Raw genomic sequence first — 24,209 nt, 5'->3', positions numbered from 1 at the left:
ATCGTCTTCCGTATACAGTCTGTGGTGGATGGCTAGGACTGATCTGAACTGATCCATGAGTATTAAATCTGTTTGACAGTACGCTTTTAATCAAGATGCTGCTTGTTTTGTCTGAAGATCATAAAGAGCACCTCTCCTTCCTGCCAAAGGTCGACACAGCAGGTAAAGATTATTTCCGCGGTTTAACAGATAAAAAAATGCAGATAGCAAACTTGGGAAATTCTGCAGACAGGGCTTTTTTAATCTGGTGACTGTCAGCTGAGTGCTCCCATTTTAAACATGGGGACATGTAGACTGTCTGAAAATCCGCTAAAAGTCACTGCAGCAAGGATAATATCGTTAGTTTCCATCCATCTTCAGCTCAGATACCTACCTGTACACAACCGTTACAGGATATTGTGCCAGGGTAGAGACATATCGTAAATATGTAAATGTTTATTAGGGTAAAGTGCTTATATTTCAGTTCAAGGTGTCGCTTTTAGAAAAGGGACGTGGTATATATGTCCTTGAAACCTCCCCCTAAATCTACTGTTTTTCTCAATTAATTTAAAACCTGCTTAAAGAAATATATAGCCCAAAAGCATAAAATATAAATAATGATACTGATAATGACTATCAATTTCTTTTTTTCCCCTTTTTTTTTCTTTACTTAATTTAATTTCTTGACTTCTTGTGATTTTATCTGCCTTTCATTGAACCTATCTGTTCCTGTGTTAGTACTGGCTGATATATGTATAAACCTCTCTCTGACATCGCTTTGTGTATTAACTTAACCTGTCTATGTGTAACCATTGTAGAGAAATAAAAACTGGTAGATGCATCAACTGTCAAAACAAAATCAAACAAAACAAAGTTTGTTTTGTTGTGTTTTTACATCAAATTTCCATGACAGTTAAATTTGGCTTAAAACTTCTGTGATATTTATTACAAACAACTCATGTCCCATTCTGAAAGACGGGTATCACCTTTTCATATCTCATCTTAACATCAAAATTTCCTTATTGTCCCTGATGCCTTAAAACAAATGTTGTAACTGCATGTGTAACTGTTTCCAATCAAATTTTAGCAATAAATTTCGTTTGTTCTGATATTGAAGCAGTTGTATCTTGCTTAATTGACCTAATACCATAATAAGTAATAAGTACATACTCTCTCATCTGACAAGGGAAAAAATATACAAAAATTAGTTTTATGGCTTTCATGGTGAAGGATGAGTATTAGCCATGATGCCCATCAAATAAAATGGTTTTTTTCTATTGATATGTACTCCAGGACTTTATGCTGTTTAACTGTTCTGATAAAAAAAAAATAATAATAAAATAAAAAAATGGAACTTATTCTTATAGTCAATTTAAAAATATTTAATTTTGTCTATTTGTCTTTCTTTGTGTGTGTGTGTTCTCAGTGGTTGCAGAATTTGGTCGTATAGCACTAGAGTTCCTAAGGAAAGGAACCAGCACCAGGATCTATGAGGGAGCAGCCAGTAAGACTTCACATTTTGCACACTCACACTTAAGCAGCCAGCTGCTACACTGAACCGCAGCTGAAAACACTCAACAACGGGAAAGAAAGCACAACTTTTATTAGTATAGTCTTCAAGTTTATCCTTAAAAGTATCACTCTGCTGTTATTTTCATATTAAGATATTTAAAAAATATATGCTACACTTGTAAGTTGATCTTAGATACTTAAAAAAATGATAGTAAGCCAGGCTTTCTTACTGACTATTGATAAATATCAGTATGGACTGATCACTGCTTACAGGGAAGCTGGGTGTTCCTGTGGAAATGGTGCAGCATGGAGTCGAGGGCCTGATGTTTCTGATGACTGAGAGCTCCAAACACATGGTGATTATTACAAATTAAGTGACACTTGAGGTTCACCAATGGTTGTTGAAATGCTCTGTTGTGTTTCAGGGCTATAAAAACAGAGATTGACTGATTACTCAAATTCAAAATGAACATATATTTCTCAGAGAAAATTCTTTTTTCCCAATTTCAACATTTGAAATATGAAATCGATCAAAAATGTGTTTTCATCGATATTTTACACATCAACCCAATTTTTTATAGCTGGTGTTGATCATGTGGTTAAACACTTTGGCTGTGGCTACGATTTAACCAAAATACAATGTTATTGGTTCCTTTCAAAGTCTTCACATATTTCACAGGAGCTGGCCCAAGGCAAACAACCACGGGGGTGTTAATTCCCTTTTTGGTGAACACAACAGCATGGAAAATTGGAAAACCCCAACTCCAAACATTTTTGAACTGCGAGGTGCATTTAAAATGAAAAAGCTCAACAGTTTCATGAATTAGAGTTCAAAGTGTGTTTTTGTGTTTTTAGATCTCTGAAGTGGATTTCCTGGACTCTGTGTTGGTTTTGGGTTTTGGTGAGGAGCTGAACCAGTTACTGTTACAGGTGACACTCATTCTTTCATTTATTTATTTATTTATTTACATGTTACATGTTTTAACACTTTACTCTTTGAAGCAGTCAGTATGTTGTAAGTTGTCTGGACTCCAGTTGATGGTGAGTTTTTGTTGCAGCTCTACTTACAGCACAACAGTCAGATTCGAGGCATCCTGGGTCAGCTGCCAACAGACACGCTGGCGTATCACAACCTTGAATGGAGGCTGGATGTACAGGTGCAGAGTTATAGCTATTGTGCATGTGTGTATGTGGTTTATAACATCTAACTAACAATGTATTAGTTGTGACAACATGTTTGTGTATTATTATCTGAAATGTAAGTCCACAGTTGTTTACAGGTAACTTGTTGACCAATCATCACTATTATCTCCTCCTTCCACCAGTTGGGGAGTCGCTCTGTCCGTCATCAGGTCCTTCCAAAGCTGACGATGCGTCTGCTCCTGACTAAAGACTGTGACAGCAAAAGCGATCACTACAGCAGGATCCTCCAGACAGACCCAAGCACCCTTCTTCACCTCATCTCCACATTAGAGGCTGCTCTGGCTGCCATAAAAACCAGCCATGCTCGCCGCATATTACGAAACATTAAATAACCCCCACAGACATTTTCAGTGTAACAAGAGTGCCTGCTGCCACCTGAAAAACATCACATCATTACTTTGTACCTAGAAAATAAGGAAACATGTGCTCTTTATTGAAACACATTTTGTTTTTGATACTTTTATTTGAAAGTAAAAACTAATTTTTGACCACCAAATGCTCCTCAGTGTTACCCATGAGTTATGATATCTACCATTAGTTGTTGATCAACTTCCCCAAAATTGAAATAAAGCATTTGGCAAAGATGAAATGTCATTCTGTTTTTTGTTTTTCAAGAAATCAAAACAAACTGCTCCAGATTACAAAAAGTTTAAACAAAATAATATCTAAAGCAGAGGAAGAAAATGATTTACACTGTTATGTGCCAAGCTTACCGGAGAGGGTTTGGAAAATGTGCCATTTGTACTGTTCAGCTTTAATATCCACAGAGACTTCACTTCGACAGCCAACTGGTTGTTGTGTAATATTGCTGTCAGATTTCTTTTTTTGCAACTCTGTTGCACCAGGTCCTACAAAAAAGTTGATCATCGCCAACAGGGGGTCTGGAAATTTGAGTTTATTCAGAATTCTCATAATCCTGTAGTATTTCTAAAAAAAGGAACTCTGAACGATTGATTGATCAGTAAAACCATAATCTAAATTGAATTTAAATGAAAGCACATATAAACATTCTCTCCTCTTAACACACTTCACAGTAAATGTCAATATTTATTCATGAATACAGAGAGAAGGAAGAAATGTCTACAAAAATAAATTACTTCTTTAAAATGTTTCTTCATGGTGACATGAACATTTGCTGACAACACAGCCATCGTAGGATGTATCAGGGGCAATGAAGAGGAGGAGCCTGGTGAGGGACTTTGCCACCTGGAGACACATTCACCTGCAGCTCAACGTCTTAAAAAAACAAAGAGATCTCCACTGTCCTACTTTGTGGTGTGCTGGGGGGCAGCACATCAAAGAGGGACTCCTCCAGATTGGATGATTGGCATGAAACTGGACTGGCAGTGAGGAGATCTGTGAACAAACTGCTGACCTTCCTGACCACCTGGATAACACCAGCCACCCTCTGCACACTGCTATCAGCAACCAGAGAAACTTGTTCAGTGGCAGGATGCTCCTCCAGGTGAAGCACAGACAGACAGGAACTCCTTTGTCCCTCCGGCCATCAAACTGTGTAACTCTTCACTTGGAGGCATGAGGGGGAATGGGAGGACAGAGGATGGGGCAAAAATAGGAAATAGTACTGAAATGACCACAACACAATCCCAGCAGCTTGCTCTAGTCATTATTTATTGTTTACTGTTGACCATCTCTTTATAACAACAAAGGACAACACAAAACAACACAACTGCAGCTACCATTTTTTTTAAATTACTGTGACTAATCAAGAAAAATTCTACCGGCATTTCTTATTTAGACCTGTTGATATTGCTGCTTATGTGTAAGCTGTGCTTGTCTATAACTTTTTACCGTGTTTTTTTTTTTTTTTTTTTTTTAACCTGGGTGCTGATTCTATCCTTTGGAGCTACCTGCTGGAATCTGAATTTCCTGAGGGAACCTTCCCAAGGGATTAGATATACACAGGTAAACACAGCTGTCTATGTATGGAAGATGATTAGGGCCACTGAAAAAAAAGTTAACTCTTTTACTACTATTTTCTTTTTGAGATTAATCTCAAAATGCTGACTTTTTTTTCAGAAAAAAAATTGACATATTTTTTTCAGTGGCCCTAATCCTGTTCCGTGTATATGGAAGCCCATTTCTGCCAGTAAAAAAGGGAAATGTTTACAAAGAAAAAAAAATGGTTAGACAAACCAGCAGAAATAGGCTTCAGTGTCAAAGCTTAAACAAAAGCTAATGGTTTTTGTGTGTGCATAGCTCCCAAAATAAGACTCCTCAGTGCCCAACAAGTTTTGAGCTGTCACAAAACAACACAAAAGAACACATTTTAAGCATTTTGATTTGCATTGGATTTATTGAAAAAATGTGCACGACACTTGACAGAGCCATGACTTGTTTTTATTTCAGTATTTTAGTTTTCAAATGGGGCAACTTTCCTTTTTTTACCCAGTTAAAATGGGTTTTCTATGGATGGGTGATGCTGTTGTTTTTAATTCCTGGTAGCTGAGAGAGCTCGTGCAGTTAATGATTTCCCTAAAAGCTCAACTTTGCAGCATAAAACATATTACCTCAAGCTTCTTTACACCCAGAAAATCTTTTAATAATGCGTATAAAACTCAAAGTCTGAAGAATGATGATGGTAGAGCAGGTGATCGAAGGCGGAGACACGGCATCGACGATCGAAGCGCGTCAGGGACGTCGGAATCACCTGACCGTCTCAGTCCCACACAGGAAGTGGATTTACAAATTCAACATGGCTGCTGTCTGAAAATAAAGGAGGAGCTGCCCTAAGCAATGAAATAAACAGTAACCTCCAAACTACCTGACAGTTGACAGAGTACGGTGTGTTAGCTGGTTTTGACCCGGTTCCGACATGGCTGTCTGTGTCCAGTCTGTGCAGGAGTTCGTCCAGGACTCCTTCGTCCCTATGGTGGCCGTCCTGTGCAGCGAAGAAGCGGAGAGAGTGACTCGCAAGAACAACCTGAATTTTGCAGAGCTACTCAGGCCTTTCTGCAGACTAACATCCGAAGGTAAGACCTGCCCTTTCCAGAAACAGTTCAGTCCTTTGTGACAAACGGGTCCACAGCTGTCACAACTCCACCTAAGCTGTGTGGCTCATATGTTTCACCTGAAATGGATTATGGTTGGCATTAGCATCGCGCTAATGGACGGCTAGTGGACAGGATTGTGACAAAGCAGCCATAGGTTGACAGGAGGGCAGAAGTTGATCAGATCTGACACCTGAAGGATCAGCATGTAAAACATCTGACTCAGACATCCTCAGACTAGTTAACTAGTTAACATATCTACTGAGTGCAAATTATCGAAAAGAGAGCGAGCTAGCAGAAGTTAACTAGTTGATTTGCTAACGGTAATAGGTTTAGTTTGAATTAACCTTTGTAGGATTGAGAAAAGGGCGATTTTGAACCTGTGTTTCAAACTATTGTCAGAAAAATTGGTGGACTGTGCCTTTTCTGTAAAACTGAACGAAAACAGACAGCCCGGCCACAGCAGGGAGCAGTGACAAAACAAGCTTTGCCAATACAGTTTCCAGCCATGCTTTGGATGGACATGAAGCAATGTGTGAAGACATCATCACCTTACAGTTAGGTTGTGAATTGTAAATAATTTGGAAAAAAAACAGTTTTTTATTTATGTATCATTCAGTTTTTGATCCTGAGATCCAGTAATATCAAGAAAAACAATATTTTTTTTTACAAGAATTTTGTGTGGCTTTAGAATTATAAAAGAAAAGACAAAACTTCACGAGGTAGTCCAGGACAACCTTTGATTGATATATCATATATATGATATTCAGAAAAAAATAAGTTTGTTGTATAAGTTTAAAAAAAAAAAAAACCATGAGCCAAAATCTGATTCACTTGTCACATATGTGAACAAATCTGCTCACATTTACTGCTCTTTGGAAACTTAGTCCCTGCCCTCTGTTGGTGAGGAAACAGAGGATTGTGTCCCTTTTTATGCTTTTGTTATTTTATGGCTCAGTGTTAGTGAAGTCTCTCCTCCTGACAGGATGAGGAAAGATAGACCACTTTATGCTGCGTCTCATGAATACATTTATGAGTGTTTTTCCCCTAACAGGCAATGAAAATAACTCAAAATTCACATCAAGGTTTTTGGAAGCTACTACAAACAATTGTATAACCACTTACATTAAAGGAAAGGGAAGAAATAATGACATTAAATTAATCCATGTTGATTATCTCTGTCTTAACACAACATGAGAGAGCACTGTGCAGGATTAAGCAAGTTACACTGGCAGGAAAAATCTTCTATTTGACTGGCAGACACCTCAGGTAGATTCATACTCACGATGAACAGCCATCTGCTGCGGCTGTGTTGGGATTGGAAAGGGGAAAGAGTGAGATGCATGAAAGTGAGATGGTGGTTACAGACTACAGAGCCCATAACCATGGTGGAAGTTTTTGTTCTGTTTACAGGAACATCAAATCAGGAAATATCTTGATACTAATGGCTTTTCAAATCCACGCTGAATTATAAGGTAAAAAAATAATGCTGATATAAGGGGAATTAATGATATTAAATGTAACACTTATTGGGGATGGGTACCAAATTAGGTACTTTTAAAGGTACCGACCAAATTCCGTCTGTTGTACTGAGTACTGATGCATGTAAAATCAAATGGTACGATGTTTCAGTAAATGCATCCTTGTGACTGTGAGGGAGTGGAAGAGTCGGCGATTTTCCGTACCGGACATGAACACGGCATTACAAGTTTATATATTGAGAAATATACTGGTTAAATTGAAAATTTTGAGATTTTATTAAAAAAATAGTATTTATAACCTCATAAACACACACAGAAGTACCAATGTGTACCAGTACCGATTGCCAGGTACAGGCCATCAGTACTGTCTTGTTTCATATGTGAAAGGTACACGTCCCTAGTTGTTGCCAGTACATTGTAAAATTAACATTTACACTATCACAATTATAGAATCGTGACTTTCATATTGTCAGTTAAAGCAAATCGAATCAGGCAAGGCATGTCCAAAGAAGCAGGATGTTGTCTGTTTCCCTTTACTAAGTGCTGACTGAGCAAATCTTACTCCAGACTTTTTAAAAAACAAGTTTTAAACCTACTCTTAAAAGTAGAGCTCGCTGACTGGTTGATGATTCAAAAGAAGAGAGGCGTGATAAGAGGAGACTTTGCCTCCCATGCTTCTTTCAGAGAAATAAACAGCAACATTAGCAACATTCAGCGGTCAATGCAACACATTGTGTTAAAACATGTTTAGAAGTCTGTGAGTGTGGTTCCCTCAAGGCTTCAGCTGCATTCAAGATCTGTCAAGCGTAATGACCTTATCTTAGAGATGTGTCAGTGTGTTTGTTGTGACATTTAGCCCTAAAAGAACATTCTAGATTCATTTCTACGACTCAGTTCTGCTCTATGATGTTCTTACTTTTCCAACTGTGGGAAGTTGAGCTGCAGAGTTTTGTTCCAGACTTATTTAAGGCAGCTTGAAAACTTAAATCAAAGCTTTCCAACCAAGAGGTTACACGCTTTTTCGTCTTGTTCTGAGAAAGGATGTGTCTTTTGGGTTGCTCTGTAAAATATTTATTTATTTATTTTTAGATGGTTTGAAAACAATTTAAACCTTTAACTCAGTTCAAAAATCAAATGCCAAGCTAAACATGTTGTGGTTTAATAAAGACTATTGGTGGTGCAGCCGCAGCATTTAACAACTTTCTGAATTTCTGTGAAATATTTCCTTATTCACACATGATTTCAAGATTTCAGCTTCCCAACAGTTCAGGGTCTACATTGTTTTTATTTCACAATGTACCAAATTTTTTCAGAAGGTGACAAGTGGTGACTGCCCATTTTCAAACAAACAAAATGTTAACAACATTATACACAGCACAGGACACCATTTTTGGCATTAGAGTTTTATCGGTCGTGTAATGTTTCATCAACAGGAGTAAGCTAATAACTACAAAGATTGCTGAGGTACAGTTATGTAAGCAGTTATTCCCCAGAGCACACAGTAAACTCTGTAGTAACTGTCACAGATTGATTCCCCTGGAGGATTTCAGCAGGAGTCAGGTACTCAAGGTGGTTTTTTAAATGTGTTGTCAGGAACTCTTTTAATAACACTAAAACCTTTAAGAACTCAGGGTGCTAAATATTTATTGAATTGATAATAAACTCTAATGGTACCAGAAAAAGAAAGGCAGACTGAGAGAGTGAATGTAAACATGTATTTTAGTGCATATGTTGAACCAAAATTGCTCTAAAGATCTATAAGGTCTGATTCTTTTTCTTTGGAAGTTTTGACCATGTCTTTCTCACTGTGCGCCTCTGATTTCTGTACTGTGCTGCTACTGTCTCAGTGTAAGGCTGTAACCCGCCCCCAAATAAATGAATGAATGACTAAAACAATAAATAATAGATACATTTCTGAGTGATGCTCTTAGAAACAGATGTTCAAAGATGTACCAATTCTGTTGGGAGCCATCTTTGTTGTGTGGCGCCCTAAACCCTCTGCTGTGTTCTGAACAGGCCTTCTTCAAATCAGGACTTTCTACTGATGCCATGTAGCTGAGATACACTCTATTTGGTCAAAATGAAGATGGACACTAGTTGAAAATAATGGTTTGAAACCAAAAATAATCCACAACATTTAACTGTTAAGGTCTGTTTCATCCTTGGTGTTGAAAAGTACTTTGACAAACTAAATTAATGGAAAGCCAAATAAATGCTTATTAGTAAGTTGCATTCATGGTTGTTTATCATGACAAACTGCAGAATCTATTATTGAAACAGTGAACAAAACTTTTTTTTCTGTCTCCTCTTCCAGGTCACATCCGAGACCCCAACAACCAAATGCAGGCTGTGAAAAACCTGCGCATTTGTGTAAACAATGTATCAACAAGTCTAAACGCAGCGTCTGCCCCACTCAGCCCTGCTCAGTGCAGGATGCTCAACGAAGTGGTGTTGTCCTGTCAGCCACAGGAGGGGGCTTTGACCAATGTGATCACAGCAGGAGACTACGATCTCAACTTCAGTGGTAAGAAAACACCAGATCTGTATCTGCACGTTAACGTACTGACAGTGATTGCTTGTGTGTGTTTGTATTCTCATAATCAGGAAGATGGTTCACAGAGAGGTTCATCTGTCTAAAATTGGCTGAACAACAGCAACAATGTTTGTGTCATAATTAAACTTAAGGCATGTTTGTAATATGTGTAACACGTAAATCAGGGCTCCTTTTCCCTTAAAGAAATTACCTGATTAGACGCATTAAATCTTAAAGAGATTTTGGAAAAAGATCCAAGAACAAGCAATTGAATACTAGAGGCCACATGTGTGCACCATTGCATATCAACTTACACACTGACACTACGTGCAGGCACCTGATCGGCATCACCAGAAACAGATTTATTACCAAGAACCATTGTTACAACAAATTAACAAATCAGGTTATCTACCAAATACAGGTTTTCTTACTTTTTGTGCTTAGTTAATATATTTTTTAAAACAAACCGTGCTGCACGCGGACCATCATATCAGTAATGAGGGAACTCCCCCCCGATAAAATCTTCAGATGAATTCAGCTTCGAGTATGGGTCATTCATATTTTCATCATTACATATGACAGACGTATTTATGTCTTCTTGGATAACCATTGTTTTTCATTTGTTGTTAAATGTCTCATTTGTTATTGTTTTTCAGCAACGACACCCTGGTTTGAAACCTACAGGGAGAACTTCCTGCAGTCCATGCCTGCCTCTGACCATGAGTTCCTCAATCACTACCTCGCCTGTATCCTTCTGACTGCACAAAAATCAGACACTGGCCAGGAAAAACCTGTCTTTCTCTAGAGAGGCTACACAGTGTCCTGAGTTTAGTTTAGTTTAGTCAAAAAAAAACAGAGAGGTGTAAAGAACAAGAAGCCTGTACATCAAAAGTCATGACATGCTCATCATCATCCTTACTGAGCAATTCAATCTGATTGTGATGTTGATTTTACTCACTATAATAGAAGTGATAATATCGTCTGGTGTTCTCATAGCCCATTGTAGTTTCACGTTTCGGCTCCTTAACCAGCTGTCCCGACAGGTCTGCTGGTGGTGTCCTCCACAGAAACAGTTCCTGTGGAGCAATTCCTCAAGCTTTCACAGGAGCAGCACAGGGTTCAGCACAGTGGTGAATACACGAACCCTAAGTGGTTTATCCCCAACACGCTCAAGTACTACGTCCTACTGCATGACATGAGCGAAGGGGAAGAGCAAAGGTACTAAAAGCAGCTGTGAAGATGCATGCAGAGTTTTGCTGATCTGTTAGTTTGTGATGCACAATTTAAAAGGGTTGTGAGGGGTTTATGAGAGATCTTGAAAAATTCTCACTTCTAGATATATGCCTGATCATAATCCACACTTTAAAATGAGTCTCTATGACAACACCGTGCCAGCTGATGATTTTTAATAGTGAGAAGAGAGATCTGTGTTTTTCTCTGCTGAAAACGATTCTATGATTAATTTTTAGAGATGGTGGGCACAAGAAAAAGGGACAGAAGAGCAGAAGAAAGCTAAATGGGAGAGTGATACAGCCCAAGCTAAAGGCTAACACAGGGGCTTAGCTGTTTGTGATAATGTTCATTCCAACCCACATGCAGCAGTTATTCTGCAGTGGTCTGTTCAAACTTGAGAGTCTATCAATGAAATGAAGGGTGAGGTTATGTTAGCTCTGCTTGGTAGATGACTGGCAGGACATAACTAGGATTTAGGATTGTGGCGTTGTATCAGGTAAAGAGTGTCTTGAACAAGGAAAATTTGTTTCGATCCGATCTCCTTTTAACTCCTAAACAAACAGATGCCTTTTTAAAGTCACGTCTTTAGGACGGTTTGTGTGACACTCCAGGCTAAAAGGTGGCACTACAGTCCAATTAAAACAGATCCCCCTCACAGCATCTTTAAGGTAGAATCATTTTGCAACAGTGAAAGCAAAGCTGTACTGGATAATCTCATTTTGTATATTATTTTGTTTTTACTAAAAATGTCTAGACTTGAGGTGATTTTCTGTTTATGGAATCATAAAGAGTAAAAAAAAGAAACTACATGAAATGATCTAAAGTTTTGTGAAGGTTTTGTTGTTTTTTTCTCATGTGTAATCAGTATTTTTCCTTCCTCCCCAGGGCAGAAACAGTGTATGAGGATATGAAACAGAGGTATGGCTCTCAGGGCTGTTACCTTTTGAAAATTAACTCACGTAGTCTTTCAGCTGAAGTAGATGAACAGATACCAGACCCCTGGAGTCAGTATCTTCACAGGAGCAATATGCAAAACCAGGTAAACACTTCTTTAATCACTCAATCAGAAAACATGATTTCAGTTTTGCAGTTGTATAAAAATACACTGCAGAGCAGAGCAAAGTGAGTGTAAATACTTCACAGGATTAACACCTCCAAAGCAAATGCTTGATTCTCATCTGGGGATCTGTCTAATACAGTTTAATGTGCCTTCAGTCAAAGCTGTGGTCACATCATAATCCTTTTTTACAGGATGTTCTGGATGACACGGCTCAGACTGTCAACACTGCTGCTATTGAAAATAATATCAGCACAGATGAAGCGGACTTCCAACACTCAACAGAGAAAGGTCAGAGAACTCGACTGCTCTAGCTCCAATGTGCTGAAACACTTGAAGTCTTAAAGAATCTTCTTTTACAGTTTGCACAAATTTCTCTTTTGTTGCTTGTAATTGCTGTAAAATTTGTGGCGCCTCTCTTGGCATCTAGTGAGAACTGTTGCTGTTTATGTCTGTTAATGCACACGCAGCAACCTGTGGTCACTGGGTATTTTTTGCCAGTTGGTTCAATAAATTCAATCTTTTCAATCTTTTTTCTTTAACAGATGAAACCGACAGTCTGAAAAGCCATCCTCTGCAGCTCGACTCGATCAACACCTCAGGAAGCCTGTACACTCTTGGTTCTGTAAGCAATGACCTGAAGACAGGTGTAAGAGCTCAGGATAGCACGTCGGGGGGATCGGGAAGCCACGGCGTATGCCTGACCCTGAATGACCATGATCGCATCAGGCAGTTCATCCAAGAGTTTACTTTCAGAGGTCTGCTGCCGCACATAGAGAAGAACATCAGACAACTCAATGACCAGGTAAAACTCCATGTTTGGATGGACAACATACTGCGTTTCAACTCGCTCGTGGTTGTGTGTACAAGACATGTTTGATATCTGCAAAAGTGATCCATACAGTGAGACTAAGAACATTAAAGTGAATCTTAAGAGAATCTTAAAAAATATACCGTCACTTATGCAAAATGAGACTCAAGTTTTTTGTTTTTTTGGTGTTTACGTTCCTGTGGGGGTACTGTGGATTTGTTTATATAGTTGTAAGGCTTAAAGGGGACATATCATGCTGATCCCTGATTTAATACTTACATCTAATATAATAAATTTGAAAACAAGACCTTTCCCCCCCTGAATTTTCAAAAAATGAGATATTGTATTTTTTCTGATATCCTAGAATGAGATTTGATGCCTCTGAAAATAGGTCATTGCCATTTGGCTGCGAGATTTAGACCTTTGTGACGACACAAGGATCCTTTCTTTTTATTGGTGTAATCTGATAAAGCAGCTCCTCCTCTGTGATGTCAGTTAGTCACACAACCGCCACCGAGGGATACACCCACCAAGAGCCGAGTATAAACGTATAAACTATACATGTTACAGTACCGGTTTTACTCACCACACTGAAGCGTCCTGAGATGATCTGTGTCGAGGTGGATTTTCTTCCTCCTGAGCTGCAGAACCGTCCGGGTCTGACTCGGGGTCCAATACAAAAGGACGTATCCTACACTCTGCCATTGTATCAGTGCTATCAATGCCTTACGGTGAAGTTTTGGCAAACAGCAAACTCGCTCGGTCTGCCCCATTCAATGTGGCGATTTTTTAAATACTGCCATGCTGCAAAAACCGCCCCCTGGCTCTACCCCCTCCGCCCCTCTGATAGAACTGACCAATCAGAGCACAAAGGGCTGTGACGTTGCGAGGTTACTGGAGGTCATTCTCGAAACGGAGCGTTTCAACGAGATCTTCAGAATGGCCTAAAATGAGGATATTGAGAACGCTGTTGTGGGACAATGAAGGAACTAAATGACTTGTACTGAGGGAAGAAACACTTTACAGGCATCCTAGTATGGCATAGTGAAAAGGAGAAACAAGCACGATATGTCCCCTTTAAGGTTGCGTTATAAGGTGGAGCTGTTTTGTTCTTCACATAGAGGGACTTCATTCCTCCTGTCTGAAGATCGACTTAGCTTGACTGTATGGTTTACATCCTTTAACGTCCTTTAAATGGTCGAATAAGTGATCTCCTCTCCCGCCAACAGCTGGTCTCCAGGAAAGGCCTGAGTCGGTCTCTGTTCACTGCCACAAAGAAGTGGTTTGGAGGAGGAAAAGTTCCAGAGAAGAGCATCAGTGAACCAAAGAGCACATACGGCCTCCTGTAAGCTCCCGCCCCCTCTGACCACAGCACACCTCATAAGAATCCTTTAAGGGATTCAATTCTTATGTATACACACAATGCCAGAACATTTACACCATATGTACCATTGATTTGACCTCTTACATCTTTGATATCAGATATCCACCAGAAGCCCCGGAGCTGCAGATCAGGAAGATGGCTGACCTGTGCTTCCTGGTTCAACACTACGAGCTGGCTTACAGCTGTTACCACACGGCTAAGAAAGACTTCCTGTCAGACCAGGCCATGCTGTATGCTGCAGGAGCTCTGGTGAGGAATACATCAATCTACTGTTAATTTTGTATGCAGACCATGTGTTAACGGATACAAAAACATAAACACACAAAGATACATGCGTGTTACAGCGACATATATGAGTCAGGGGTTAACTGAAGTTATACCTCAGCAACGCACTGATTTAAAACTTTAGAAAAAGCCATGACTCTTAAAGGTTGAGGAGTGAAATACAAGGGGTTCTGCTCAAAGTTTCAAATTTTACAAAAAGTTTTTATTGCATTTTTAAGACTTTTTCTTTTTAATTTGACTGAACGTCACTCTTGACTGTGGTCATTATGTGAGGAGAAAAAAAAGTAAGCAACAAATAATTTATATAAAGCCAGAGAACTGACTGTGTCATTTCAGTTTGCTGTGAAAAACACCATTAATACTACTTCAAAAAAAATCTACAACAAAATATTTTTATTTGTCTGACCCGGAGATTTTACTGCACATCCATGAAACGTATCAGATCAAAGAAGAGGAGTGTTGAAGCTGATGTTTAGTTTTGTCAATTAGGGTTGCAAAATTATGGGAATTTTCAAAGTCGGAAACTTTCTATGGAAATTTTCAGAAAGTAACAGGAATTAAGGAGACTTTTTTAGTGAATTTACTGGAATTTTTGTTATTAGCTGCCTTTAACTGCTCATATACATGCAAAAATTAATGATCTTTTTGGTTTATTGCTAGCAGACATGCATGCAAATATGTCTAATGCAATATTTTTAAATCAAGTTGACAAAGAACCCCCCCCCCAGAAATTTCCAATTTTTTTAGAAAAATTGGAAAAAATTTAGCAAAACGCAGAAATTTTTCTATATTTATTAGCTAAGGTTTTCCATAATAATGTTTTGAAAACTTGTCTTCTTTTTCCTCATCATCTGTCCCCTTTCTACTCCAAACTGTAGGAAATGGCTGCGGTATCGGCTTTTCTGCAGGCAGGAGCTCCTCGACCATATCCAGCACATTATATGGACACTGCTATACAGACGTACAGAGATGTCTGCAAGTATGAACTTGATATCAATATACCTATTTATTATATTTTCTGTAAAGAAGTTTTTAATGCTTTGTTTAAATTAGAAACCTGAGTTGTTTATGTGGCAAAAATGAATTTAGGTGGTCTTTAAATTATCTATTCACTTCCAAAGATTGTCAAACCAGCTACAGCTCTTTCAAGTACGTCCAGGAGATTTACAGCCATGATGCTGCTTTTTGGGCCGACACAGCGTCACAGCATGTTTTACAGAAGTGTCTTTAGACTGAAAACCACATTAGCTTTAAACCAGAGAAATATAGAAGGAAGTATTCTCCTTTTATCTTATCTCCTGTCCTACTCTTGTAAAAACTGTCTCTGTTTCTGTGGCAGCTCTCATTGTTCGTAACTTTGATCCGCTTCCCCATGATATCTGTAGGAACATGGTGCTTGCCGAGCGCTGTGCTTTGCTGAGTGCAGAGATCCTGAAGAGCCAGGGAAAATACTCTGAAGCTGCGACTCTTCTCATTAAGATGACCAGTGAGGTAAGAAAACTCACACCGTTAAAGTTATTGGATACACAATTGAAACCCTTAACAACCCAAGAGATAAATTAATGTATTGTCTATGAAAGAAAAAAGATTAGTGCAACTTAACATGAGAGTATCACTAGGTCTATGTAACCTCTTGTTTTGATTTTGTTTGTACCTTATTGTCTGCCTTTTGTTCAGGACTCAGACCTGCGCAGTGCTCTGTTGTTGGAGCAGGCTGCTCACTGCTTTATCAACATGCGTAACCCAATGGTACGCAAGTTTGCTTTCCATATGATCCTGGCTGGTCATCGGTTCAGCAAAGCAGGGCAGGTGAGCTGTAGTACACTTTTATGTAACACGTATTATTTGGGGACTTGTAAATTCTTAAAGCTGGATTGTTTAAAGAGTAAATCAAAGTTTATCAAGGTTGATACCATAAGTGTGTCTCGGGTGATCAGAGCACAGCAGTCCACATCTGACAGACTCATGCTTTTTTAAAATGCATCTCTAAAGACCATGTTTAAGTGTCTGATTTTCATAAACTCTTCTTTATTTGTTTCCACTCTTCTCTGTATGTAGAGGAGGCATGCACTGCGCTGTTATTGCCAAGCCATGCAGGTGTACAAGGGGAGAGGCTGGTCTTTGGCAGAGGACCACATTAACTTTACCATTGGACGTCAGTCCTTCACACTTGGCCAACCAGAGAACGCTGTGACGGCTTTTAGAGAGATCCTGACCAATGACAGCAGACAGACTGCCACACAGCAGGGGGCCTTCCTCAGAGAGTATCTTTTTGTGTACAAGGTAACTGCACTTTATTGCCACGTCTGTGTACTGAACTACAGGATGGAGCTCAGAGATGGCAAAGGCTGTTACGTAAAGATTTCTGGCTCTGTGGCACGAATATTCAATGTGTATATCTTTTTTCAGAGTGTCATCAAGGGAAACACAATCAATCTCCCACAACTACCTCTTCCCTGCATCCACAGCTCAGCCACAAGAGTTTATTTTGGACACGATCGCCGCCTTGCAGAGGGTAAAACTCGATAAGCAGAATATAAGAAGCAGGTTACAAGATGTAACTCAGTTTTAACCTTTGAATCCAGCTTAATGTAAAACTGTTGTAAAAAGTTGATGAACCTTATCACTGTTAGCTTTTGTTGTAATTCATGCAAATGTCTCCATCCTGTTTTCCAGCAAACCAAAAGTAACTCTTATTGATTGATTGATTTTTTTTTCAGGGGAAAAGCAGGCAGCTACTCATGTATCCCTTGATCAGGAGTATGATCAGGATCTGGCGGCCATGTGGTGCAACCTGGAGGAGCAGCTTGTGGCTGCCTCCAACAGAGGAACTGTCCCAGCGAACTTCCAGCCCACTCAGTGCTGTCTCAACAGCCAGACAGACAACCTGCGCTGCCCCCTGGCTGTAGTGGAGGGTAAGGTGGTCCTCAGCAGACCCAAACTGTTGCCTGCAATGAAAACTAAAGTGTCTTCCTGTTATGACAAATATTACAAAGAATAACAGTATGAAGAACCATAGAGTGTAAGGAGACTGAACCATGCCTGCTCAGTGTCCAGCCCTCTGGACTGAGAGATTCTCTTTGTCTGTTTTACTGTAGAGCCAATTATAGTGGAGTTAAAATTCAAGAACCCTCTTAAAGTTCCTCTGGCTCTGTCCAACCTATCACTCCTCTGGAGATTTACTGCTGAGAGTAAATCTTCAACAGAGAAGACGTCTGAAGAGAAGGCCATCACCAATGAAGAGACCCTGGCTCTGGGGGTAAGAAACCTAGAGCAAATTTTACAACAAATACACTGAAAACAACAAAAGCCCCTGAATGATCTCCTGTGTATCTGTCTGCTTTTACAGGCAGAACAGAAAGACGACATTGTGACAACTGAGGTCATCCAGGAGTTTCAAATAAGCCCAGAGGAGACCAAAGTGGTAAGGTGTATGTATGAATCTCTGAAGGTTGTTTAACAACCAGGCAGATTTCAAACACACAAATGTGTAGTGTTTACTCTTTATCAAGCAGTGACCTTGAAATAGGAAGCCTGTGCAGAAGTGCTAAAACCTGCAGTTCATCAAGGCTGGCTGCAGGATCACCAGAAACCACACACACCTGTTTTTAAAAAAACACATGTACAGCAAAATAAACAAGTTTACAGCCTGGTTTAAAAGGTTTAAGTTCTTTGAAACCAAACTCACAATTTGTGATGCCTTTCTTGACATCCTGGAGTAAACTGTTGCAGAACAAGACAGCACATCAACATACTCAGAGGTGAACATACGCAGCAGCCCTCCAAGCCTCACTCAAAAGTGGAATGAATTATTGAGCCATATTAGAAAAAATTAACAGTCTTTATTAATAAATGTCTCCAAGTCCTAATCCAGTGTGTACTTAAATTCTCGTCCAAGCCCAAGTTCCTAGGGCTCAAGTCTTGGTTGAGTCAGAGAACTGTAATGTTAAGACCTTTCCAGAAATGCAAAAATCTTGTATTGATTCATTAAGACTCATGTAATTTTGGGTTTTAGGCTCGACTCAGGCTGCTGCCACATCGAACAGGCCAGCTGAACATAGTAGGTGTGGTGTATGACCTGGCTACAGCCTTATCTGGAGAGAAGGCGCCCGGCACAGAAGGTATTTGTTTCCGATTTTTCTACTAATTTTAAAAAGACTAGATTTCTTTCAGCATAACAGTCATTTAATACTCAATTTGTTGTCAGAAGATGTCTGGTAGGTTAAAGATATAATCCTAATAAAGCTTTTCTCTTTTTTTTTCTTTCACAGACATCAGTTTACATTTTCATTGTTTGAGAAAACTCTCTTTAAAGAAAAAACATTTTTTGTGTTCACAGGTCAGCAAACCTTGGATCTTATTGTGGTTCGAGGCAGGCAGGACCTGAAAATACGAGGTCTGCGACTAAACCAAACCAAAGAGGATAAGATGTTGGTGAGACATGGTCCTGATCATCGACTGGATCCCATCATCACGCCGCCCATGCCCCTGATGGAGGTAGCGTAGACTTGCTGAAGATACAAATGTTAAGCCTGCCCTGAATGTTAATGTGGGGCGCCAAAACTTAAGTTAGTTATTTGTGATCTGTGGAAGCTTGAAGCTCAAAGCGTTGCAGTGTCCGATGTGCACAAAAAAGTTTATTTAGTAGTTTGTTTGTGTAATCAATAAAAGTAAATAAGATAAGGTAGTAGTAAAGTTTCAACTTATTTTTCCAGATTTAGCACTTATTTGTGCTTTTTTTCCACAGATGTATCTTCCTCGTCTAAATTCTGTCATTTTCTGATTTTGTTTGTCGTCTCTCCAGATCTTCTTCTTGCAGTTTCCCACCGCGCTGCTGTGTGGTGAGATCAGAAAGGCCTATGTTGAGTTCTGTAACGTCAGCAGTGTTGCTTTGTGCGGTCTGCGAGTGGTGTCCACGCACCCTGATTTCTTCACCTTTGGCAGCCAGGCCACTACGCCCCTCACACCCCTAAGTCCCAACTCAACTGAAAACTGCTCGGCGTACAAAACCACGGTCACTTTCCCACAGCCGTCCTCTGGGGCCTCAGAGATGTTGGTTTCAGCAGAGGACTACAGCCAGCTGTCCGGTGTGATGGAGATACCGATCGATGGAAACACGCTGCAGCCGGGGGAGTCCACACAGCTCCCTCTTTGGCTCAGAGGACCAGACCAGGAGGGGGTTCACGAAATCAATTTCCTGTTCTACTATGAGAGCACAGAGAAAGGACTCAAAATCAGGTAAAAATACAAGTCATTGGCATGTTTGACATGATTCAGATTAGCTAATAGAGAAAGTAATATTAAGTAAGAAAGTAACTCAGGAATTACTCTCAGTAGGCCTTAAAGATGTGATGAATGTAGTCGACAAAAATGTTGGATTGTTTTAGGGATTTTTATTCTTCTTGTTAGTGACTCTAATAACAATATAAAGTTGCATTTCAAATTGGTATGCTTCAACTGGTCTCTTTTCTTTTCCTCTCGTAAAGTCATCGTGTGCTGCGTCACACAGTGTTTATCTGTGCCAGTCGATCTCTAAGCGTGCAGGCCTCCGCATGCCGCAGCAGTGTTCCTCCAAATCAAAGTTTGGACGACAAGAGCAGCAGTGGCACTTTGGTCTTTCTTGATGTGGAGAACATCAACACGGTGAGACAACACTGATCAACTCCATGACACAGGTACTCACCCACCAACGTGTTACCCCTCAAAGCTTAATTTTCTTCCTCCTTTGACCCCAGAACGAGGCTGGTGTGCGAGAGTTCCACATCGTCCAGGTGTCGAGCAGCAGTCAACACTGGCGCCTTCACAAGTGTATCAACCCTACAAAGGATAAAGGTTTGCTTCGATACACAATTTTACTATCCATGGCTCGTTGGCTTTTCTCTCTAACTTTGAGGATAATAGATCCATGTCAACCCTCTGACCCTTTACTCAGTGCTCATTTTTAACAGAACATTTAATCCTGTTCCCCAAAAATGAAGAAACAGGATTTGATGATTTGCAAAAAGCACTAAAACTCCATATTTGATTTAAACCACACAAAGTCAACGAACCAGTTGTTAAAACTGTATTTGACAAATGTTTGAATTTGGTGCCGGCAACATGTTTCGAAAGGGCTGGGTTAGAGGCAACAAAAGCTATGAAACTTCTTAAGATGAAAGAAAAGAGCTGGTGTATACTCTCAAGACACCTGGCTATATGTTAGTGGTATCAATGCATAAAAACGAGAATCCCACAGAGGCTGAGTCTGCAGAAAGAGCGACAGGGAAGAGTTTACCCTTCTGTGAAAGACTCTGCAAGAAAAGGGTGCAACAATAAGTTTCTCTGCATAAAAACTGCAAAGAATACCATCTTCCCTCTGATGCCATCTGATGCCTGGTATCTCTGCATCGTTTTGAAGACCAAAATAAACTACAAAATGTTCAGAAATTAAAAAATCTAAACTGCAATTTTTAACCACATCTCATTGTCCATTAAGTACAGAACAGAAGTGTGACATCCAGGAGCAAGGTTTTGTTTACTATCATCAAATTAAATTTCTTTAATTTATTTCCAATGACAGTGTGCCTCTGTGTGTCCTCTACCTCTTCAGATTGTAAACTCTCCAGCAGAGAAAGAGCCAAGCTGTGTTTCAAGGCTACACGGTGCAAGCCTGTTAAAGGTATTTCAAACTCTTTTTGGTCAGAGCTGCGTGTGATGAATAAGCAGATTTATCACGTCTCATCTGTGTTTTTTCTAGCTCCTTCAGATGCTGTGGACAAGTACACCTTTGCAGACCTGAATCTGGGAAATGAGCGGGTAAACTGAAGCACAGTCTGTTTCTCAGTTTAGATTGTCAGATATGTGTTGTGTTGTTTTACTGCAGAAGAATTCATTTGAATTTGTTAAAACTTGTCAGATAATCCTTTTACTTCTATAACAAGACAGTGGCCTTGTTTCTATGTGATATCTCTTTTATAAAAAGCACAGATATTGATTTAATGGGTATAGTTTTTAAACTCTATAACTCTCTACCCTCTGCAGTTGAAAATTTATAAAAAGATGGAAAATCAAACAAAATAGGCAGCATCTCTCTTTTTTTTTGTTTCTTTGTAGATCATCAGCTCTGCCACACCCTGTGGAGATTTCTTTTTCCGCGGCTGTTGGACCTCAGACTCTCGGCGAGTGAATGTGGCATCATCCAGGACATTACCCAGCAGCAAGAGCCCGGTCTCTGCTCCCCCTGGTGACACAGCCTCAGACATTAACAACATTGTAAAGAAGTGTAACGAGCTGGACCTCAACATAATTGTCATTTGGAAGGTACATAAAACAGAGACAGTCGTAAAAACAATTTCAATCGGGGAAATGCTCAGAGCTCAAATTGTGACAAAACCAAATAAAGCTCTAAATCTGCAGTATGTTTTTGTGCCTCAAGTTTGTAATCTGTCTCTGTGCAGGCTTATGTGGTGGAGGACAATAAACAGCTGATCCTAGAAGGACAGCTCCATGTGGCCCTGCAGACCATCGGCAAAGAGGCCAGTTCTCTGACTCCTAAAGAGGTACAGTTTGCACACACAAAGTAGACAATCCTAAGATACCAATCATTTAGTTTTTAAAGATTTTAAGAAAGTGTTTAAAAAAAGAAATTACACAAGTACAAGACTGCAAGTATACAAAGCAAAGTGTATTAAGAGGCTAGAGTTCAGTCTTTGCTCAGCAGTCCAAGCTCGATGGCTAGTGGAAAAAAAGTAATGCCAGTATTATAGCCATGTTATGAAATGTTACTTTGAGTATTCTGTGTATGTGATTGAGCGTTTCTGTTTCAGGAGGCTCAGGAGATGGTTCTTCTGAAGTTTAAATCAGAAATACCTTCTCCAATCGTACCACCCTCTGCAGAGCTATCCCAGCTTATAAAAACCAACCTGCACTACCCTGAGACCTACACACATCCCTTTCTTCAGGACAGGTATTCCCTCTGTCTGCATGTGTACAATATCAGTGTGACTTTCCTTTGAATATGTTAAAATAAAGCAATCAGCTGGATTTGTGATGACTACATCTCTGTCTCTGTCTTGCAGTCTCTGTGTAGTGCCCGTTACACTGACTTTGTCAAACTGTTCGTCTGCTGAAGTGGACGTCGTCATTGAATTACGGCACAAAAGCAGCAGGTACGTTTTGCCTCAAGTAGTGCATGTGCACATGTTGCACATACATCTGCACCATGGTATATGTCTCATGTATTTATACTTTTTTATGATAAAGTTTATACTTCATTCTTGGTTTCCCCTTTAGCCTAGAATCTCTAGATGTCCACAGCTCATTCACCTGGGTGGGTCAGACCCAGTACAAGCTGCAGCTGAAGTCTCAAGAGGTCCTGTGCCTTACTCTGCGGGCCTGCTTTCTCCAGGCAGGAGTCTACAACCTGAACACTCCAAGAGTCTTTGCAAAGCTGGCCCAGCTGGGCGATATGTGTGATACAAGTCAACAGACAGCTAGTCCTGCTCTCATCATCATCAACAACGCCTGAGCCTAAGAGGAGGGCCTGGATTCTGTGGACAGAAACCACTTAGCAGACTCTATAAGTTACTTCTCTTCAAACGACCAGACTTGTTTTTCTTAAATTAATGGACAGCAGGAAAACAGATGTTTTATACCAATTAGTAAAATAGATAAAGATTTATTTGACACAACTACAGTTTTTAGTTTGATGATGTTATAGTCGGACAGTTTATGGACCTTAGAACAACTACATGACTTCAGCCAGATGTAAAATTTTTCATCTGCATGTTATTTTCTTCTTAAGAAGCCTCCCACATTCACACAAATGTTAACCTTCCAGACTGGCCCCCTATGCTTCTGTTTTCATCCGCACTGTTTGACCTTCCACAGTATTTTAACTAGAGCTGTACACACCCTAATGTTGTACTAACACACAGTCATCTCTCAAAAGGCCCTGTGACAACTGGATCACACTCACCTGTTCTCTATGTGGCTTCATGTTGCTGCAACAAGCTCCCCGAGTTGTCTCATGTGCATTAAAGTTTATTTCCTCCTGTCCAACTAATCAGATCAGCATACCCTCTGAATTTTTGTTTAATCTCACCATGTTATGATAGAAATCTTGTGTGCATTGATTTAACAGTTTTTCTTGAAAATTATGCATTATATTTATATAAAAATTTGAATGTAAATATGAAATAAAAGTGTAACAAATGATATTGGCACTGATTTCTGAGCAAGGGAAATTTATAACATTTAAATGACAACTCTCAGAACACAATAAAACTTAGAAGATACATTTCAACTGTATATATTACCCCTGAGCTGTTGCTAACTCGAAATCAATGTTGTGGCAGCACCTGTGACTCAAGTAAAAATGGTTGGGTGATTGGCACCCTTCTAGCATACACTCACTGGCTGCTTTATGGGATCGCCTGCACGCCCTGGTTACAAGTCAATATCCTTATAGCATTTTTGCCTGAGTTATTTCAAAGTTTTTTAGCAAAGAAGAAAAAAACATTTTTTTATGTATATATATGTTTTAATTACTATTTCTAACATTATGTTTACTCTATAAATATTGTTATTGTGAACTTTTTAAATTTTAATTTCTTTGGCTCTGACATTCATGTTATAAGACACAAAATAACTTGGGCAGTAATGCCTAAGCTAATGCTTTGGCTAACGAAGTTTTGTTTGAGTTACCATAATTCCTCAACCATTTGGGCTAGCGAGAAAATT

At 39.5% G+C, this 24,209-nt stretch overlaps 2 protein-coding genes across 3 annotated transcripts; both read left to right on the top strand.

Annotated features, from left to right (window-relative positions):
* commd2 (COMM domain containing 2) lies at window positions 1-3,239 on the top strand. Its single transcript, XM_074668654.1, has 6 exons — window positions 1-162; window positions 1,406-1,483; window positions 1,765-1,847; window positions 2,347-2,421; window positions 2,550-2,648; window positions 2,817-3,239. The coding sequence occupies exons 1-6, from the start codon at window positions 96-98 to the stop codon at window positions 3,024-3,026; spliced, it is 612 nt and encodes a 203-aa protein (XP_074524755.1). The 5' UTR covers window positions 1-95; the 3' UTR covers window positions 3,027-3,239.
* A 2,087-nt stretch (window positions 3,240-5,326) lies between these two features.
* trappc8 (trafficking protein particle complex subunit 8) lies at window positions 5,327-23,684 on the top strand. 2 transcript variants are annotated; one of them, XM_074668463.1, is made up of 29 exons: window positions 5,327-5,687; window positions 9,501-9,710; window positions 10,376-10,465; window positions 10,763-10,937; window positions 11,838-11,991; window positions 12,204-12,300; window positions 12,552-12,814; window positions 14,050-14,165; window positions 14,303-14,453; window positions 15,368-15,468; window positions 15,875-15,980; window positions 16,167-16,298; window positions 16,548-16,772; window positions 16,899-17,004; window positions 17,210-17,404; window positions 17,588-17,748; window positions 17,839-17,913; window positions 18,505-18,610; window positions 18,829-18,986; window positions 19,294-19,727; window positions 19,976-20,132; window positions 20,225-20,321; window positions 21,079-21,147; window positions 21,226-21,284; window positions 21,582-21,788; window positions 21,926-22,027; window positions 22,295-22,434; window positions 22,547-22,636; window positions 22,761-23,684. In XM_074668463.1, the coding sequence occupies exons 1-29, from the start codon at window positions 5,531-5,533 to the stop codon at window positions 22,993-22,995; spliced, it is 4,368 nt and encodes a 1,455-aa protein (XP_074524564.1). In that variant the 5' UTR covers window positions 5,327-5,530; the 3' UTR covers window positions 22,996-23,684. The 2 variants fall into 2 exon arrangements, with proteins under 2 accessions (XP_074524564.1, XP_074524565.1); XM_074668464.1 differs by having other exon boundaries at window positions 5,328-5,687; window positions 12,555-12,814.
* Window positions 23,685-24,209: the final 525 nt, after the last annotated feature.

This window comes from Halichoeres trimaculatus, unplaced genomic scaffold (assembly GCF_033239565.1).
Source record: "Halichoeres trimaculatus isolate MK-OKI-2021-1 unplaced genomic scaffold, fHalTri1.1 fHalTri1_scaffold_4, whole genome shotgun sequence".
NCBI lineage: Eukaryota > Metazoa > Chordata > Actinopteri > Labriformes > Labridae > Halichoeres > Halichoeres trimaculatus.
This window is presented reverse-complemented; position numbering and strand designations above follow the sequence as displayed.

What these genes read in the sequence shown, in the direction of transcription:
- trappc8 (XM_074668463.1), top strand. Translation starts at nt 5,531, where the DNA reads ATGGCTGTCTGTGTCCAGTCTGTGCAGGAGTTCGTCCAGGACTCCTTC. An exon ending in TCAGACAACTCAATGACCAG is followed by an intron (nt 12,815 to 14,049) that starts GTAAAACTCCAT and finishes TCCCGCCAACAG; the next exon opens with CTGGTCTCCAGGAAAGGCCT. An exon ending in CCCCCTGGCTGTAGTGGAGG is followed by an intron (nt 17,405 to 17,587) that starts GTAAGGTGGTCC and finishes GTTTTACTGTAG; the next exon opens with AGCCAATTATAGTGGAGTTA.
- commd2 (XM_074668654.1), top strand. Translation starts at nt 96, where the DNA reads ATGCTGCTTGTTTTGTCTGAAGATCATAAAGAGCACCTCTCCTTCCTG. An exon ending in GCCAAAGGTCGACACAGCAG is followed by an intron (nt 163 to 1,405) that starts GTAAAGATTATT and finishes GTGTGTTCTCAG; the next exon opens with TGGTTGCAGAATTTGGTCGT. An exon ending in AATGGAGGCTGGATGTACAG is followed by an intron (nt 2,649 to 2,816) that starts GTGCAGAGTTAT and finishes TCCTTCCACCAG; the next exon opens with TTGGGGAGTCGCTCTGTCCG.